General features: G+C 41.5%; 1 protein-coding gene across 1 annotated transcript in view; it reads right to left on the bottom strand.

The window, feature by feature from the left end:
* Positions 1-641: 641 nt before the first annotated feature.
* Positions 642-21,070, bottom strand: part of LOC119140731 — a 47,932-nt gene continuing 27,503 nt past the window's right edge. Inside the window, 1 exon segment of the mRNA XM_037372265.1 lies at positions 642-1,064. Within this exon segment, the coding sequence (XP_037228162.1) occupies positions 642-1,064 (423 nt within the window).

The raw sequence follows: 21,070 nt of genomic DNA on the forward strand, positions 1-21,070 counted from the left end.
TTTGGTGAGGTTAGAAAGCAAGGGGGTTTGGATGCTGCCAATCTTTGTATCAATTCATAATACCAAATATGGTCCTTTCCAGTGTTCTTTCAGAGGTTAATCTTTCCAGGTTCTGATGTAAACTAGACCTCCTGGTTGGAAAGTATGTACTGGGGTGTCCAGAGGTACAGGTGCATTTTCATTCAGGTACCTATTAAGTGAAGATAGTATGCCCCAATGATAACATTGTAATAAGTAATTAAGGGTAATTTGCTGATCAAATGGGCTTTTAACAAAAGGAATGATCTTGCTGCAACAGATTTGAGAATGTTCTGTCTGGCGAGAAAAGACTTAACCATGAGGTTGCGAGATGTACTTTCTCAAGGCAAATGTTAAACCATAATCTCATGTTACTATGACAACCTTTGTCTTTGTTTAGACCTTAGTGTAAAAATAGATTAGTTTTGTAATATACAGCTTCTTGCTACGGGACTGAAAGCATAACTGTTTGCTTAAACTGGCCTTGAAGCTGAGGATAAAAGGGCTGTGTTACTTGTCGGAATTTGCGAGCCTGGATGGAGCTGCGACTCCCCGGCCGCCCAGCATGCTGGTTTTGCTTTCCTGCCTTAATAAATACTTAGTGAATTTATTTCGGACTCTAGTTATTTCAATTCAACTATAACAAATTTGGTGCCGTGACTCGGATACAGACAACCGATTCGGACTTCAACTCTGGGAGGGCACCCCATCTTCGGATGGTCCCGGAGGAGATTCCGACTTAGCTCACCTGGATTTTCCGAACTGAGATAGGAAAGCAAAAAGAAAAGAGAAAGGAGATACTGCAGTTCCCTGTAACTTTTGTGCATGAAGAGCCGGACGAAGACTCGGGAGTGGGTGAGTATATTGCGGTTCCGTTCGGTCGGGGATTGGGTACCCGGAGTGCGAGTGACTGAGACGCCCACCGGACTTAGTAGTCCACCAGGTGAAGCGAGTGTGGACCTCCTTGTAGTGTGGTTCCCATTGTCCGCGAGGGCGTGGGCCACGAACGGAGGGAAGCGAGTGAATTTTGTGTGAAAGAAGGCACTCTCGGAAGATGGGCCAGAAGAAGAGTAAAGCTTCTGGTTTCATGCAGAAGAAGCGGGGTGGGGGTGGGCTCCCCGATATACCCCCAGAAAGCCCTCTAGGCCTAATGATTCAATATTGGGACGCCTCCCCTTCTCGAAAGGGGAAGTCCAGGGAAAAAATGATCCATTATTGTATGGAAGTATGGGGAGGAAAACAAATAAGAAAGGATTTATATTGGCCTATTTTTGGATCCCTTGAGGATTGGATATGTCAACAACTGAATATATATGTTAACAATAAACAGCCATTTAACAAGGAGGAGAGTGAATATGCCTTTTTATGGATCCTGGGTACAGCCCAGACCGCTAATTTGTTCCCATTAAAAGAAAAGAAAAAGGATAGGAAGAAAAGGCGGGAGGAAGACAAACTTCCAGTGTCTCCCCCGCCCTATATTCCCCCTCCTCTGTCACCACAGGGTCCTGATCCTCCTCCAACAGCACCCCCCCAACCTGAGGAAGAGTCCCCTCCTGATCGAATAATGACTAGAAGTCAAACTAGAGAAAGGAGGGAGGAAAATCTATTATATCCATTAAGGGAGACTGCTATGGGGGGACCACAACCCGGAGTCGGATTTGTATCTGTACCCCTCAACTCTGGGGATGTGAGGGAATTTAAGAAAGAAATGGGACACTTGTTAGAAGACCCATTAGGGGTAGAAGAATGCTTTGATCAATTCCTCGGCCCTAACATTTATACTTGGGATGAGATGAAGGCTATTTTAAAGATCTTGTTTACAAATGAAGAACGAGGGATGATCAGAACGGCAGGCATGAGACATTGGGATCAGAGACATCAACATGGCCCAGCCGGAGATTTAAAATGGCCCTTACAGAGGCCCAATTGGGACAATCAAGATCCCGTACATAGAAATAATATGGTCGATCTCCGGGATATGATAATTCAGGGAATTAGGGATTCTGTACCCAGAGGACAAAATATTAATAAAGCCTTCAATGAACAACAGAAAAAAAGATGAAACCCCCACCGAATGGCTAGAAAGGCTGAGAAAGAGTTTCCAGCTATATTCTGGACTAGACCCTGATAGTCAAGTGGGTCAAGCCCTGCTGAAAACTCAGTTTGTGGCTAAATCTTGGATCGATATAAGGAAAAAATTAGAGAAAATAGAAGATTGGCAGGAAAAAGTGTTTAGATGAATTATTGCGACAAGCCCAAAAAGTGTATGTGAGAAGGGAAGAAGAGAGTCAGAAGAGACAGGCTAGAACCTTGGTGGCAGCTGTAAGAGAAGGACAAAGTCAGGACAGGAGAGGAGAAAGGCCCCGGAAGGGCCCAGAAAATCCTAAAAGAAAGGGATTTGGCTCACAAGATGTAGAGTGTTTCTATTGCCACAAGAGGGGGGCATTTGCAAAGGAATTGTCGAAAAAGGATAATGGATGAAAAAAAAAGTTTTTAAAGAAGATTAGGGGGGTCAGGGGCTCTATTTGCTGGGGACCCCTAAGGTTACCGAGCCCTTGATAAAATTAAAATTGAGTCCTCAGCATGAAGTGTTCGAGTTCCTTGTGGACTCGGGTGCCGAAAAATCAACTGTCCAAAAGTTACCATCTGGGTGTATGGAATCAAAGAATAAATTCCAAGTAATCGGTGCAAAAGGGGAACCTTTTAAAGTACCCTTGATAAGGAATGTAACAATAGAAGAGCTCCGAATAAATATGGAGTAGGAACATTTTTATTGGTCCCAGAATCTGAATATAATCTTTTGGGGCGAGACCTGATGGTGGAATTAGGAATCAATTTAGAAGTAGATCAAGAAAAATTAAAAATAAGATTATGCTTACTAACCACGGAAGATGAAGCTAAGATTAATCCAGAGACCTGGTATAGCCCGGGGTTGGTGGGAAAATTAAATATCAAACCAATCACGGTCTCCCTAAAAGACCCAGACCAGCCAATTAAGATAAAACAGTATCCCATCTCTAGAGAAGGGAGAGAAGGATTACAGCCAGAAATTGAGAGACTTTTAACTGGTATCTCTCCCTTTGAAATGTTATATGGGATGCCTTATGATTTTGGATTATTAGTGGAACACCTGAAGGTCGAGGATAAAATTTTAACAGAATATATTTTAGAACTCACAAAAAGGAGACAGGAATTAAGAAGAAGAGTAAAGCTTCTGGTTTCATGCAGAAGAAGCGGGGTGGGGGTGGGCTCCCTGATATACCCCAAGAAAGCCCACTAGGCTTTTAAATATTGCATTCTTTTTCCTGTTTTTTGTGCACTACTACAAATAAAATATGAGCAGTGTGCATAGGAATTCGTTCATTTTTTTCCAAACTATAGTCCGGCCTCCAACAGTGTCTGAGGGACAGTGAACCGGCCCCCTGTTTAAAAAGTTTGAGGACCCCTGACATAGAGGTTTAATGCTTGACAAAGCCAACCCTCAAATGACCCATAATGGGGCCAATACACATGATCTGGTCTAATCTCTTCCTTGGTCCACTCTAACATACAATACTTTATCATTTATGTTTTATCTTTATCCATAGTTCTCTCAGTACTTCCCCAGTTTGCTAACATCAACCCCAGTGGACTGTCTGGGGGTATTTCATTCGGTATTCTCTGGCCCCCCTTTTTCCCAGCACTCGTTTTACTACTTCCCTGTCCCATATTTTCCCTGGGGCTGTCTTCCACACGGCTTTCCAATCGCTTCTTCTCTTCACCGGCCAAGTCCCTCGTGGGATATTGGAACCGCGGTTAGAAAGACTCCACACTCGCTTCCTGGAACAGGGCTACCCGTCAGGTCTCACTCAGGCATGTAGTCAAGCCCCCACTTCCCACCCAACTGAATAATACTTACAGTCCTTCTTCTTACTAGGGTCTTTGTGCATGTGAATTACAGGGGACTGCGGCTTTACCTCCTGGGGAGCTCCAAGTGTTTTTTGCTCTAAGAGCCTCTCTCTCTCTCTCTCTCCTGGGCATTTGGCCAACAGTCCCAGTGGTCAGAGGCATGCCGTCAGAGAGTTCACTGAAATCAGTGAGGCATGCTTCCTATCTAACAGTCACCACAGATCCTGGGGCCGGGCAAACTAGTTATCCTGGACGAGCCCCCAAATTTGTTATAAATACCTGACCCAACAAAGGTAGGTTCAGAAATCTTTTATTGTGAGGTAAAGTCAAAGAGCAAAAACCACGGCACTGGGTGCATGACTCTAGTCAGAGGTGTGCCAAACAAGTTCAAATATGATCTACTTATACCATTGAGGTTGCATCAGCCATATACATATTCCTTGAAATGATTTAAATAACTCCACCCCCACTGCACTTGCACTTTTCAGTCGTTGGGGTCCTCTGGTGGTCCTGCAGGGATGAAGTCAGATGTCTTCCTCGTGGCAAACTTTGGACCCAAGGAGGGCAGCTTGTTATCTGTCTAGCACAGCACTTAGTGAAAAGCCAATCTCTGTTCATTTCTCACACAACCCTCCTGCCTTGGGCAGGGACACCTTCCACTAGACCAGGGTGCCCACATCCAACCTGGCCTTGAACACTTCCAGGAATGGGGCATCCACAGCTTCCCTGGGTAACCTGTTCCATTGCCTCACCACCCTCATAGCAAATAATTTCTTCCTTATAACTGTGATACAAGAATTATTTGCTTTAAAAAAGAAAAAGTGAATGAAAAAAAAAGTAAATACTATAGTGAAAAACAAGAAAGGATTTGAAAAACAGGGCATGTTAGTCAAACCTTACAAACAGTTAACAAAACATGGCCTTGTGTCTTTAACCGGGGCTGGTAACTAAGTGCCACCCAGGCTTGCTCACTCCCCCCCCCAGGGGTGGGGAGGAGAATCGGGAAGGAATGTAAAACTCAAGGGTTAAGATAAGAATAATTTAATAATTTAAATAGAATAAATATGAAAGAACAATAATAATGTTGACAATAACAGTTATAATGAAAAGGAGGGAGAAGGAATGAGGAATGAATTCCAAAGGGAAGGAAAAAAAGAAAACAAGTGACGGACAATACAACTGCTCACCACCTGCTGACTGATGCCCAGCCAGTCCCCAAGCAGGCCCCAGCCAACCCCCCTAGTTTATATTCAGAGCATGATGTCCCATAGTATGGAATACCTCTTTGGCTAGTTCAGGTCAGCTGACCTGGCTGTGTCCTCTCCCAATTTCTTGTGCCCCTCCAGCCCTCTCGCTGGCAGGACCCAAGAAACTGAAAAGTCCTTGATTCAGTATAAACATCACCCAGCAACAACTAAAAACATCAGTGTCTTATCAACATTGTTGTCACACCAAATCCAAAACACAGCACTGCACCAGCTACTAAGAAGAAAATTAACTCTATCCCAGCTGAAACCAGGACACCTTGGGAGAAGGAATAGACACCATAAATATGTCAAGCTGGGGCACAACAAGATAATCTCAAGGACAACCAAAGGGTTATTGAGGCTGAACAGAAAATTACTGGAACTGTGTGCGAGCTATCCTAATTAGCATACTAACGAAGCCCCCTCCCCACAGAACATGCCTGGTGAAATAAAAGAATGCTGTACCTTTAAATGGGGATGAGGCTTGTAAGAATCAATGAGAATTAAATGTGGCTAAATGTAATTGTAAATAATCGTTCAAAGTGTATAAAATGTTTTACCATGCGTTAAGAGGTGTGCTAGCTTCTTGGATTTTCTACCTAGCACCCATCTCTGAGCAGACATGCAATAAACAAATATCTTGACTCTGTGTGTGGATTGGCTCTTGCACACCAGGTGAAGAACCCAGATTTGGGATAACAGTTTTGGTGACCCAGATGGGACTGCCATAAGACCTTGCCCAGATCATCTTGCCATCCCCGACAAGGAGAACATGGACCAGGCCAGACTCCAGCACGCACCAACCTGTTGATCAGGGACTCCTCTGCCCCATCTCTACTGTCAGGCAGTAAGCGACTCAAAGGTGCAACACTGTCACCGAAATCGGGAATCAGACCTCTTAACATCAATGTAGTATTAAGGAGCAGGTGATGTAGTGAAAAACCCTAAAACTCTGCTGCAGACAGAAGCTGCATAGATAACAGAAATATTAACACCCGAGAAAGAGCGAGGGGCGGGAGCTTAGCACTTAGCACTTCCAGAAGGGACAGTTAGTACCGACTTAGATGAGCTCAACAAGAATGTAAATAAGGAGCCTTCTGACGAAGAGGACGTGCTAACTGCTAAAAGAAAAGAAAACAAACTAGGGTAAAATAATTGTGGTAGTACGAGATCAGTGACTCAAATGGCCCCCCACCCCGAAGATGGTGGATCCCCCACTCCGGGATCATGCTGCTATAGATTAAAACCAGCCCAGTCGGCACATATTAGCTTGACATGTTTAGAGTGGACAATAAGGAAGGGCTCATCCTTAGCTAGCAGATGTTTTAAGATAACAGAAACTAAACAACGAAGACTGCTAATGTAAGCCAAGATAAACAGGAACTTCAGATAACTACCCAAGAAGGTGAAAAGTACGTCTTGAAGAGGTGCCAGAGGGAGGAGATTCTGAATTTTCAGAAACCTTATGTATATCCATGACTGTATAATAAATACCCGGCTGCTTGTTGAAACGGTGTGCAAGTTAGGACGAGCGATCCCCCTTGCACCCGGCACAGCAATAAACATACCTGCTTTATAACTCTCCTGGAGTTGTAGAGTTCGATTCCGCACATCACAGGCACTCCTTAATTGCAGCGCTGGGTGCTCAGTGGCATCTCCACAAATCAAGCACACCTGCGTAGATTTCACTGTTACATTTATACACAAAATTACAAGGTCATACACTCCCAGTTACAATGATTGGTTTGTAATTTGCATATAATTTTAATATTTGCTGTGTCATCCTTTTCTGTTATTATGCTTGCATAGGGGAAGGGTCTTCACCTGGGCAAGGGTCTTCTTGACCTGTGGGTGTGGTTTTTTAGTATTATAGTGAAGGTAGTTCACTTCAGGACACCTTAAAAGTAAGTTTTGTTGCCAAGCTGGACGGCTGGATATCAGCCTTGCCAAGCTGTCCAATAACTCATCCTATACACAATAGAACCTAGGTGCTCTGGTTATCGTCTAGAGAGTAAGGTTATTATGGTCTATAGAATAGGGACGTCAAATAACACAGTCTCTGATAACAAGCAGCACAGTAACCCATACGTTATTGGTTAATAAGTGCTAACATAATGCTAACATGGAGGTTAATTCTTTAAAATCAAGATGTTTCTATAGCTGTTTCACAAACACAAAATATAGAAAGATTCAGTAAAACTTTAAGACAATCTGCTACAATGCCATTAGAGATATTTGTACAGGGGGGATGGGATCGCTGAATTGGTAAGTAGCCGTTATTATTCCTCTGCATAAGTCATGCTCAGAATATTTGCAGCAGTAATATTAAGGGTTATAAGTTTCAACACGTAGATGCATGACAAGGAAAGGGGTAAATACCTTGTCTTGGTTTCAGCTGGGATAGAGTTCATTTTCTTCTCAGTAGCTAGTACAGTGCTGTGTTTTGGCTATGATGTGAGAACAATGTTGATAGGACACTGATGGTTTTAGTTGTTGCTGGGTAATGTTTATACTAAGTCAAGGACTTTTCAGTTCCTTGGGCCCTGCCAGTGATAGGGCTGGAGAGGCACAGGAAATTGGGAGGGGACACAGCCAGGACAGGTGACCCAAGCTACCCAAAGAGGTATTCCATACCATATGATGCCATGCTGAGTATATAAACTGGGGGAAGAAGAAGGAAGGGGGGGACATCTGGCATTATGGCGTTTTATCTTCCCGAGTAACCGTTACATGTGATGGAGCCCTGCTTTCCTGGAGATGGCCGAACACCTGCCTGCCCATGGGAAGTAGTGAATGAATTCCTTTCTTTGCTTTGCTTGCGTACGCGGCTTTTGCTTTACCTATTAAATTGTCCTTATCTCAACCCTTGAGTTTTACATTCCTTTCCGATTCTCCTCCCCATCCCTCTGGGTGAGGGGGAGTGAGCAAGTGGCTGTATGGTGCTTGGTTGCCAGCCGGGGCTAAATCACGACACTTGTCTTTGCTGACAGAGGATCAGAGTCGAGCGTATGAAACATTGGGTTAAGTGGAATTAAGTGTAATATGGGTATAGCTACTTCCAAAGAAGTTTCCTTGTGTACTCCTCTAGGATGTATCCTGAAACACTAGAGTAAGTTTGGCAGGGATCCCTTAACTAAAGAAAAATTACAATGCTATTGTAACCAATAGTGGCCAAATTATAAATTGGGTGATGGTGAACAGTGGCTGGAAAATGGGTCTTTACAATTTAATACTATATTACAATTTATGTTGTTTTGTCACTTATGGGGGAAGTGGGATGAAGTGCCTTATATTGATGCCTTTATGGCTTTGCATATAGAACCAGATATTCAGAAAAAATTTAAACTGGGGGGAGATGTGTTTATGCCATATGTGCTGGAAAGAAAGTGAGTCTGTGCAGAGACAATTGCAATAAGAATGAGACTGTATGTTGTGGGGGGGAGGAACTGGAGGATGTACAATTGGTGGTGCCCACAACCCTGCCTCTATATGGTACAAATGCAGGAAAAATCATCAGATACTTCTGAAAAAAAACCCCAAAAAAGAAAAAAAAACCCCAAAAAACAAAAACCCCAGATGGGTGATGAAAACTTTATCCCTGTTTCTAGCAGGATTGCTCTGAGACAAACAGTGGGGGCGGGCTTACCAGTTTTTGAACATGTACCATTTTTTACCTCTGATTTATTGAACTGGAAACAATCTGTCAGCTCTTATCCAGAAAACCCTGACAGAATGTAACAGCTTTTGGAAAACAGGGTCCTAAAGAAAGTCCGTTGGCTTTTTATGAGAGTTTGTGAGGTAGCCAAAAAATGGATGGCATTAAATCCAGATGGGGAAGCTAATCAGAAAATGTTTAATGTTATTCATTGGACAATCATCAAAAGATATAAGAAAAAGTTGCATAAGGTTGACAGGGCAGGAGGAATGTCTGTCTTGCAGTTGATAGTGTATAAAGCGTATAACAACCGAGAGGAGAAAAGGAACAAAAAAGAACAAAATAGGATGAAAATGCAAGCATCTCTATTGGCAGCTGCTTTAACTGAGACTGCTACAGGTAACAGAGGAATAGGTAGAGGAAGAATGGGAAAGGGTTTGGGAAGAAATTCAGAAGGTCAAACACCCTTGGGACTGAATCACTGTGCTATATGCAGAAAAAAAAGGATATTGGAAGAGCAAGTGTCCTACCCAGCAGGGAAAGAGTGTGTCAGGGGACTGGGGAAGAAAATTAAAGTTTCCCCAACTGATGCCCTGGTTCCAGTGAAGTTGGGGAATGAGATTATTGATTTTTTTGATAGATAGTAGAGCAACTCATTTGGTAATTACTAGTTGTAAAGGACCTTAAAGTAAAATGACAATCCCAATTGTTTGGGCAATGGGAAAACAAACAATATGGCATTTCTTAAAACCTATGGAGTGCACAATTGGAAATACTAAATTAACTCATGAATTTCCGTATATGCCAGAATGCCCCCTCCCTCTACTAGGATGAGATTTATTATGGAAACTGAATGCTCAAATAACTTTCTCTGAGAATTCCATACAGCTCCACACCTGATGCAGCATGGAAAGCACAAATTTGCTTGCTGACAGATAAAACTAGAGGAGCCTGAAGATGACATCCCAGAGGGTGGTATTGAATGCAGTAATTCCCTTGGTTTGGGCATCTAAGAAACCAGGAAGAGCAAAGAATGTATCTCCTATTGAAATTAAGTTGAAACTTGAGGTGAAGCTAGTAAGGAAAAGATAATACCCTATCAAAATGAAAGCTAGGAAAGGGTTGGAACCAATAATTAGCACCTTCTTAGAACATGGATTGTTGTGAGAATGCCAATCTAAGTATAATACTCCTATATTGCCTGTAAAGAAACCCAAGACTCATGAGTGCAGATTGGTCCAAAATTTAAGGGAAATTAATTGAATCACTGTGGATGTTCATCCTGTGATGCCAAATCCATATACACTTTTAACCACCATACCTGAGACAAATGTTTATTTTAAAGTTCTGGATTTGAAAGATGCTTTCTTCTGCATACCTGTTGCTGAACAGAGTCAAACCCTCTTCACCTTTGAATGGGAGAACCTGACCACTGGAAGAAAAGTGCAGTTATGCTGTACCGTGGTCCCACAAGGTTTCAAAACAACAGCCCCACTCTGTTTGGTACTGTATTGGCAAAGGAACTGGAGCCATGGCAAGGTAAATACCCTGATATTACTTTGCTTCAATATGAAATAAAAAGAAAATTGATGGAACCTCCAGTCTTAGGCTTACCTAACATGAATAAGCCTTTTCAGCATTATGTACATGAAAGTCAGCAGGTAGCATTGGGGGTGTTAACTCAGCTACTTGGAGATCAGAAGCACCCAGTCACTTACTTTTGTAAGCAATTAAATGAAATAAGTAAAGGCTGACCTACTTGCCTACCAGCTGTAGCTGCCACAGCATTGCTAACTGAAAATCAATTTTAGGATAACCAATAACTGTCCTAGTGCCTTATGCAGTAACAGCAGTTCTAGAACAGAAAGATCATCACTGGGTGTCTTCTAGTTGACTAGCGAGATACCAAACAGTGTTGCTGGAACAAGATTACACCAATCTTAAAACAGTAATCTCCCTGGACCCTGTCACCCTATTGCCCCTGCCAGAACAAGAAACTAATCCTGGGAAATTGACAAGCAGATGCAGCAGCAAGAAGGGCAGCAATAAAAGGGTCAATACTAGGAGTGCTGATACCTGAAAGAAAAATTAGTTTAGAGTTACCAAAATGTACAGAAAAGGAAGATAAATTGGCCAAAATACTAAAATGTTCCAAAAATTCTGAAGGATGGTGGGTTACACCTGATCATCAAATGTTAATATCTAAGAGAAAGATGAAAAAACTTATGCAAAAAATGCATAATTAAACCCATTTGGGAACAGAAGCCTTAGTAGATAGCATCAAAAGATATGCAGTAGAACCAAAAATGCAGACCCTTGAGGACATTGTGAAGAACTGCCACACGTGCTGTATGAATAATCCTAAAATCCAAAAGAAACCACCAGCAGGAGATGTGAAGAGAGAGAGAGGAATTGCTCCTGGGGAACACCGGCAAATAGATTTTTCTGAGTTACTGAGGTGAAATCAATATAAGTATTTACTTGTTTTATTAGATACCTTTTCAGGATGGCTGGAAGCTTTCCCTTGCCATACCAATCAGGCAAGAGAAGTCATTAAGGTAATAGTTCCTAGATTTGGGATTCCAGAAGGACTGTCCTCTGATAATGGACCCATTTTGTTGCAAAGATAGTCCAAGGAATGTCCAAATTCCTTTAGTTTAAATGGGATTTGCACACCCCTTGGAGACCACAACCTAGTGGGAAAATAGAAAGGATGAATTAAACAATTAAAACACAAATAACAAAATTGTGCCAGGGAACTTATATGAAATGGATTGAGGCATTACCTGTAGCCCTCATGAGAATTGAACAAGAGTCTGCAGTGTGCCCAGGTGGCCAAGAAGGTCAATAGCATCCTGGCTTGTATCAGAAACAGTGTGGCCAGCAGGACAAGGGAAGTGATTGTCCCCCTGTACTTGGCGCTGGTGAGGCCACACCTTGAATACTGTGTTCAGTTTTGAGCCTCTCACTTCAAGAGGGACGTTGAGGTGCTGGCACATGTCCAGAAAAGGGCAATGAAGCTGGTGAAGGGTCTGGAGCACAAGTCTTATGAGGAGCAGCTGAGGGAACTGGAGAAGTTTAGCCTGAAGAAAAAGAGGTTCAGGGGAGACCTTATTGCTCTCTACAACTACCTGAAAGGAGGTTTCAGGCAGGTGGGGGTTGGTCTCTTCTCCCAGATAACAAGGGACAGGACAAGAGAAAACAGCCTCAAGTTACGCCGAGGGAGGTTTAGATTGGATATTAGGAAAAATTTCTTCACTGAAAGTGTGTTGAAGCATTGGAACAGGCTGCCCAGGGATGTGGTGGAATCATCCCTGGAAGTGTTTAAAAAATGTGTAGATGCCGTGCTTAGGGACAGGGTTTAGTGGTGGATTTGGCAGTCCTGGGTTAAGGGTTGGACTTGATTTTAAAGGTCTTTAAATGATTTTATGGTTCTATGATTCTATGTAAATACAAATTTAAGCCACTGAAATTAATTTAATTAACAGAAGAAAATAATGAAGGTTTATAAGGGTCAGCATCTGGCAAATTATTTTACTGTGTCTCCTGAGCTCTGGATCACAATCTAGGTATAATCCAGGCTGTTAAGGGAGCAAAATAAGGCTTTTAGCATTTGTATGATCCAGGATATATGGTCTAACCAAAGCTGTAATGGCAAGTTTCACAGTTCAGTCACTTTGCCTCTCTAGGGGAAGATGCTTTCCACATCCTTCAACATACTTGTGTTCTTTCTTTATAGATGTGACTACTGATTTACTGCTCTGTGTGTGCACCTCATAAATCAGGGAGGAGAGTGTGCTGCAGGACTGCTCCACAGGTGCTTGGATGCCTAGTGAACAACCTAGGCTCTCCAGGGGCATTGGCTACATCCCAGCTTTGGACCCCCAGCTCCAAGTGTAACATAGGGAGCAGTTCCTCTTTACAACAGATCAACTTTTTAGATGTCCCTTTGGCTCAGGACCTTAACCCCCATTAGCATATACCTTTATCTCCTTTGGTGCATGTCTTGCCATCCTTCTCCTGTGTATAGCCTTCGTGACACTCACATCTATAGCTGCCCATGGTGTTAACACAGATCTGAGAGCACAGTGTTCCATTGCTTGTGGCACACTCGTTGATATCTGGAGATATCAAGAGTTGAAAATGTCCTAAAATCGGAGGTTTCAGACCTCAAATACAATAAAAGCCTTCCTTTACAGGTATCAGGAGATTCTGGGTTTAAATAAATGAGTAATTGCAGCACTGCTGGTACTTTGTGCTGAAGCTCTGTGTAAACTGCTCTATTATTATTAACAAACCTGGCATTTTATTGGTGAACACTGTGACCGTTTCTTTGCATCAAAAAGCTTACAAGCAAAACTCAGTCCTGCAAATCTTGGCTCCCTGGCACAGCAAACTATGCAGGGCAGGACTATTGAATCAGAGGGGATTAGCCACACAAGGAACACATGTAAATGATCAATTCAGAATTAGCTACTTGCCAACTGAATCAAACCCCAAGGATTTATTTTCACAATTAGGCACAGTTATAGTGCTTCGAGGGTTACTGTTAGAATCATGTTCCTCTTCTCAGGCAAAACCCCCAAATATGGCTCAAAACCTGCAGGAGGAATTAATAAAGGGAAAATTACATCATCCCAACACTTCAAAGTGTTTGGGTGCATGTATCTTGGTTTAGGTGCTACCTCCTAATAATTTCAGGGGGATTTAGATCTCTTAGTTCTAGGAAGCAGTCCTTAACATAGTTAAAAAACACATTTATTTTGTAATAATAATGAAAATAAGAATGGTTTCAGATCTAAATTGACTCCTAAAAGACCTGAAGAAGCAAGATACATCATTAACCAGAGAGATGTACAACACACACTTATACCCACCCAGGCAAAAAGGCTTCTCTCTGTTCCTGTGTCTCTCCTGATCATAGCAATACCCAGGATAGCAAGTGCATAAGACCCGTTCAAAGTTATCTATGCACTGCTCTTCGCAGGGAGCTTTAGCAAAGACACTGTAGTCTAGAGAGAGAAAAGCATAGTTAGGAAAGATACCAATGGCAATAGCTGGATGATATGACAGCAAATATTTCACTTCTCTGCTAATTAATAAAGTTGAGTTACATTGGTTTTGAGGACTGAAGAAACCTAAAAATAAAACATTCATGAGACATAAGCAAAGAATTATAGTAAAATTGTAATTGCTAATTACAGCTTTACAGTAGTTAGACTATTTCTTGAAATTGCATTTTAAGCAAGGAGCATTTTCCCAGTTGGCAGAACTTAAGAATTCTTCTCACAGAAATATTAAATTACCTAAAAGCTTTTTGGTGCTTTTTTTCCACAAATTTTTTAAGTGCTGATAGCAAAATTTCCATGCAAAATACTGTGAAACACTGTGAGGCTAACTGCCAAATCTGGGCAGAAAGTATATCATAAGGAAAAGTTAATTAAAATCACACAGTAATTGTTCAAATCCAGATATAACCCTTCTAGTAAAGAACACACTGCTACAAAACCATCACCACTTAATAATAGCAATGTGAAGATTAGGGTATGGTAAGTCACTGGCCAGGCTTGTCAGTGAAAACCCAAAAGACTGTGTGAATCCCAGTTTGAAACCTGAAGGAGGGCAAATCTGTTTCTGATTTCACTGCTATGTAGCAGCACAGCTGAAGTCCAGGGAATGGACACCAGAGCAAACTAGGAGATTTGGAAATATTTTCTCTAAATACCTGATGATATTTTCACATCGTGAAAGCTTTAAATCACACCTTAAGAAATGTCTTAGAGGAGGGGTGCCCTGCTTTCAGGATCGCACTCCAGAAACCGATTCCCCATGCCAATCAGTTCCTGATTCAAGATTACAGCTCTCTATTAGCACAGCCCATACTCAACAGCAAGCTTCAGCCATTAGCATGATTTTTCCAGGGAAAATGCTACTTTATGGTTAATGCACAGGAAATACAATAAGACAATACTAATTTCTCTGAAAATTACATTGCAACCCTGAGGTTCCTTCATGCTTTAGCTTTTTACATTCCTAAAGAGAAATCCATCAAAATGATGGACATGACTTGGTCGTTAGCAAAGGCATTTTGATAGCAATACTCATTTTCAGACATCCAGCTCCAGGTTGACATGTCTAATCAATGTTGCACAGCAGCAATCTTGTTATACATAATGAGAGGTAAGAGGGGGTCTCCACTGATTATTTTAGCTACTGAATAACTTTCAGAGAGGCAGTTGCTATGCAGCTGTATGTGTGAGCATACACCAAATGAACTAATACATGGCTGTGTAAGAAGCTCAACTGCTAAGATCTGGATCTATGGGGAAATTAAGTTCATTAGTTAACATTAAATCTGGTTTCCAAAAGGAGAAACTTCTGGCAGATTTATCTGTTACAGCTTTTAATAGGGTGCTTCAGTTATTAAAAATATGGCAATTTCTGAGTCTCATGCAATCTTCACTCAGGAACATGCACAAGCCCAAATCTGTAGAGAGTTTTGGGCACCGTGATTTTGATCACTGCAACGTCTAGCTTTTCTGTTACCTGTAACAAAATCTACAGCCCTTAGCTCAGGACTTCTGAGCTAAGGGACTCTCTCAAAGCAAAGTCACCCTTTTTTCTGACTGGTAGCTGCTGGAGAAGCAGAGACAGGGTCAGCTACTCCCCTCTGCTGTGGAGGTCAAGGTGCTTCTGGATTGCTGAATGTTAAAAAATGAAATTTAGGATCAAGCCTTTGATACTAATGAACACATCCATGACTAGGCAAGCAGAGGATCTACCTTTGTTGCAGGCCTTTGTGGCCCATTGCCTTGCAGACTGGGATGGGAGCTGAGTTTCCAGGAGCACTCCCATGTCACGTCACCTGCAGGTCCCCCCTGTGCCTGACACACAGTGATGTACCAGTACAGCACCCCCCACCCCATCTTGCAAAGCAGTAGCTGCTTGATAGCATCACCCCAGACAGACAGGATGAAAGGTAAGATGCAAGGAATGTGGCTTAATTAAACCACCACTTTATTAAGTTAGCTTATCTGGGAGCTATCAGAAGTAACTCATCCAGTGCAGACCACAGCTTTTTCCCATAATTGTTTCCACCTGGTGTAGGGCTGCCATTGCCCCCAGCCCACCTCCTGCTCTTGGCTGGGACACTGTGGCTGGTGGTGGTACCAAAGAGACCAGGTATGCTGAACTGAGAAAATACTTCTGTGGGAGAGGGCAGGGAGTGATTCAGGGTCCTACAGCAGCTGAAATGCTTTGAAAATGCAAATAACAACAGGATAAAAATTTAACATGAGAATTAACCTGTATCTGTCTGCAGTAACACAGCAGCAACTTGGGATGTGACAACAGCTGGCTCAGAGCTGCTTGATGCGTTATAGACATTTTGGTTAACTTCAGCAAAAAGCCAACTCTGAAACTCTATCATGACAACTATGTTGAAAAGATATATTATGGCCATTTAATGATTTAAAAAATGGAAAGCAAAGGAGAAATGTGAAGGGAAGGGACAACCAAAAGTTTTATACTGGTTTATAATGAACATAATATGTTAAGGAAACTCTTGCTAGAGATGTCAAAAGAAGAAATAGAAGAGTCCACATTAGGAAATATTTGCCTCCTAGGAGCAAAGCAGATACAGAAATCCTTATGCTGAGTCAGAAAGTAAGTTTTTATGATAAAATATTACCCTTACTTTATTCTTACAATGCTGGGGTTCAGGCAGTCAGCCTCTAGGATGGCTCCACCCAAACAGAAGTAATTCAAGCAGAGGCACTTTACCTCTCATTCATCAGGACCTAGGAGCACACGCATGGACAGTTTCTATAGCTTAGCTGATGCCTGAGATTGCTTCACTGGAAGATGCAGGAGTTCCATAGGTGGTCAGGCACATTAAATCCCCTCTCTCTGACACACTATTTCTGACCTATGAATGTCAGAAGAGTCACAGTTCTGAGGACATAAGAGTTGCTTAACATTTTATGTTGGTTTAGATATATCAACACTGTTCTCCCAGGTCGGTGCTGGTAGAAAATAATGATAATACAGTTGAGAAAATTTAATCAAAAAGCCAATTTCCTATTGGGAAAAAATAGGGGAAAAAAATTTTAACCAGATTTCTTCAGACAATGTCATAACATAAACGCAAAAGTTGTGCTGTATCTTGAAGACCTGAGTCAGCAAAGGCTGTGGCATGGCTGTGTTTAATTGCACAAAGGGGGTTTTGTTAGAATGGCTTCTTATTGTGCCTGCTCAGTGTTTCATTTTGATCATCTTGACTTTCAGAATTACATAGCACAGCAAAAATACAAATATAAAATACAGCACTTAACTTACAAAAAAATAATCAACTATAAAAGCAAGCCAACAAGGTACCTTTAAAAACCCAAATCCTTATTTTTCTCATATTCTATATAAAATTCAAATGAAGGCCAGGTCTGTCTGCCAAAACATGCACAGACAAAGCCTATCTGCAGCACAAGTTTATTAAGGAAGTAACTCAGTAGCTGTGTGCGGTTTCACCGTAATTCACATGGGAGAAGATTTATGGCAACATGGTGTAAAACTGAAGCAATGCAGTTTATTTTTGTTTACCTTTTCATGGGATACATACTGAAATATTGAGTAAGAAAGGATGTGCCTCTCTGCAGACACTTGCTCAGCATACACTTTACCATGGTTTCCAGATTTAGTCCTTTTTCACATTTTTGTAAAGACATAATTTATGTTCGCATTGGGTGTAATGCAAGGTCCAAGGCCAGCCCTAGTCCTTCCAGCTGAGAGTAAATAAGAGTACTGTGCATGTCTTCCACTGCCTAAGAAATGCTGCAGCACCTATGACTGCAGTATGTATATGTGCCCAGCTTTATTTCTCTTAACTGACTGAATAAAGCAGGATTTGCCTGAACAACCACCCTTCACTAGCAAAGCTGGAAGTTAGACCTCTGAAAGCAAATCACTGAAATCCATTACTTGATTTTTCTGAAAGTCAGATTTTCAGTGATTAATGCATTGTCTGAGTCTAAGCCATTTTTCTCATCAGTTACTTAAGTCAAACAAAATTACCCACATATTATGGTTTTCTTTTTCTTAAGGAAAAAAACCCAACACTACTATCAGACAACCAGATTTGAAAGAAGAACCGCTAGAAGATGCTGAAGGTACATGGTATACGGATGGGAGTAGCTTCATTCAGTATGGAACACGTAAGGCTGGGTATGCAGTAACTACCACCAATGAGGTAATAGAAGCTAAAGCCCTCCCTTCCAACACCTTGGCCCAGAAGGCAGAAATCATAGGTCTGACCTGAGCTTTAGAATTAGCAAAAGGGAAGAAAATTAACATTTGGACAGGCTCCAAATATGCAAATAGTTCACGCCCATGGGGCAGTTTGGAGAGAGAGAGAGAGAGGACTACTGTCTACCCAAGGAAAACACATAAAACATGCTGGAGAAATTCTCAAGTTATTGGAGGCAGTCCAACTGCCAGAGAAAGTGGCCATCATGCATTGCAAAGCCCATCAGAAAGGAACGACAACCCAGCATATAAGCAATTCCATGACTGATTGCAAAACCAAAAGGGCAGTGAAAACAGGTATGGCAGAATTGCACTCTTTGATCCCAGATGGTAAAATACATATTGATCAAATAGTTAGGGAACCAAAATACTCGAAGGAAGATCAGAAACTCATTACAGATATGGGTGGGAAGGTAGAAAAGGATATGTGGGTTAAGACACCACAGGGGAAAATTATAGTATCATTTGCAGTGCTGTGGGCCTTAATTATGACAGAACATCAGAAAACTCGTTGAGAAGCAGAAGCCTTATACAGATATTTAAACCAGTATATTGTGGCCTGAAATCTATATACTACCATCAGACAGGTAACCCAACAATGTGAAGTCTGTTTGCAGAACAACCCTCAAACCAGCCAACGGATCATGTTGGACAAATAGGAAAAGGGAATCACCCTGGGCAATGGTGGCAGATTGATTTTTCAGAACTCCCAAGAAAAGGGGGGTTTCAATATTTATTGGTTATGACTGACACCTTTTCAGGTTGGCCAGAGGCATTCCCCTGCCGAACTAATAAAACTAGGGAAGTGACTAAGGCACTGGTACAAGAAATAATACCAAGATTTGGAGTCCCGGCAGTAATATCCTCTGACCGAGGATCACATTTTGTGGCCAAAACCACTCAACAAGTTAGTAAACTTTTGGGAATTGATTGGCAATTGCACACCCCATATAGGCCACAAGCAAGTGGTCAGGTGGAGAAAATGAACCACCTTATCAAATTACACATTGTAAAATTGGGACAAGAAGCTAGATTACCTTGGCCTCAGTCACTACCCTTAGCTCTTCTGAGAATTAGAACAAAACCAAGAGCCAAAGAAGGACTAAGCCCTTTTGAGATATTATATGGGAGGCCCTATATGGTACAAATGGGGACATTACTCAAATTGGTAATGAGGTATTAACTGATTATGTAATAAATTTGCAGAAACAGGTACGAGAAATAGAAAAGCAAGTCCTGGGAACTCGTGCCTGTGGACTGGATGGGCCAGTACATAATATTGTACCAGGCGATTATGTATATGTTAGATCTCTTTCAGGTTCACCTCTGGAAGAAAAGTGGGAAAGTCCTTTCCAAGTACTGCTTACATCCCATACAGCAGTCAGAATTAAGGAACAAGCATCCTGGATCCATCATACCAGAGTGAAGAAGGCCCCTAAGTCACAATGGAAATCAACACCTACTGGACCTCTGCGGCTTTGGATCCAACGAAAAGACTGTTGATCGTTTGTATATTAATAATATTCTGTATAGTAGGAACTCATTCTTGGGACCAGAATCTGTTTGTACAACTAACCCATAATGTAACAAATGCTTTGAATTTGACAGGTTGCTGGGTATGTTCAGCATTTCCCAGAGGTAGTACAGAATTTCCATTATATGGTGTAATGCTATCACAAGCAAATTGGAGTTGGCCATTTAATCATAAAGGATTTGGTTGTTACGAATCCCCAGATAGTACAACAGGACCCCAATATGAAGTACAGAAATTAGGGAATTCTACAATAATTAGATGGAAGGATATGAACGCTCCACAGTTGGGATGGTTCAATTTAAACTATACTGCTCTGAAATGGAGTGTATGTGACCCACCAATTCTAACACCAACTAATGTTTCTAGATATACAAAAGGAAAATATAGCAATACCCCAGAATGTAGAAAAGTGCATCTAGGTATGCTCATTAATCAGACCTATGGCTTACCTCAAGGATTATGGTGGTTATGTGGAGATGGTCAGGCCAGGAAAGGACTACCTAACAGATGGCAAGGTGAATTTGGGGTAGGATACCTAGTTCCCCAAGGTAGAATATTTAATCATTCACATCCTCTACTGGGTGTTTTGAGATTCTCATGAAAATTGGTTAAACAAGGAACCAATAACCCCCTGGTGACCTGAAGAACAGGATTCCATAGTTTTGCCAGATGGTTTCTTCCTTCATTAGGGGTGAGTTAGAAAAAGCAATAGTAAATATTTCTGCCACGATAGAACAAATGGAAAAACTCACCATAGATGCTATACAGGGAATCCAACAAGAAATTTTTTCATTAAGAAATGTAGTACTTCAAAATCAAATAGGTCTGAACATACTTTTAGCAAAAGAAGGAGGATTGTGTATGGTTATTAATCAAACTTGCTATGTCTATGTTAACCAAGAAAAATTAATTGAAACAGACTTGCAACAAATTTGGGTAAAAACAAAAATATTACATCAAATATCCCTAGATGATACTTCCTTTGGATTTTCTGACCTCTGGGAAAAGCTTACTTCTTGGCTACCTAATTTTATTTGGCTGAAGCAGCTCTTTGTTGGAGTTATCGTGATTATTGTATTAGGATTATGAATTTGTATTATGTTACAATGCTTTCTGTGGATGTGTAAAATAATGGGAACAGTTATGAAGAATGGAAGAAACATAGGCTAAGAAAAAGGCTAAAGGATGGGAAATATTTTACCAGAATTCATACTAAGGATGGTATTGTTTAAGGAAAAGAATTTGCTCAGGGGAAAGAAAAAGGGGGACTTGATGCGAGAAAATATAGTGAAAACCCTAAAACTCTGCTGCAGACAGGAGCCGCATAGAAAACAGAAACATCAACACACGAGCAAGAGCCTCACTGTCTTGGAGAGGAGGTCTCGAGCTCAGCCCACTCAGCACTTCAAGAAGGGACAGTTAGTACAGATG

Source organism: Falco rusticolus, chromosome W (genome assembly GCF_015220075.1).
Source record: "Falco rusticolus isolate bFalRus1 chromosome W, bFalRus1.pri, whole genome shotgun sequence".
Classification (NCBI taxonomy): domain Eukaryota; kingdom Metazoa; phylum Chordata; class Aves; order Falconiformes; family Falconidae; genus Falco; species Falco rusticolus.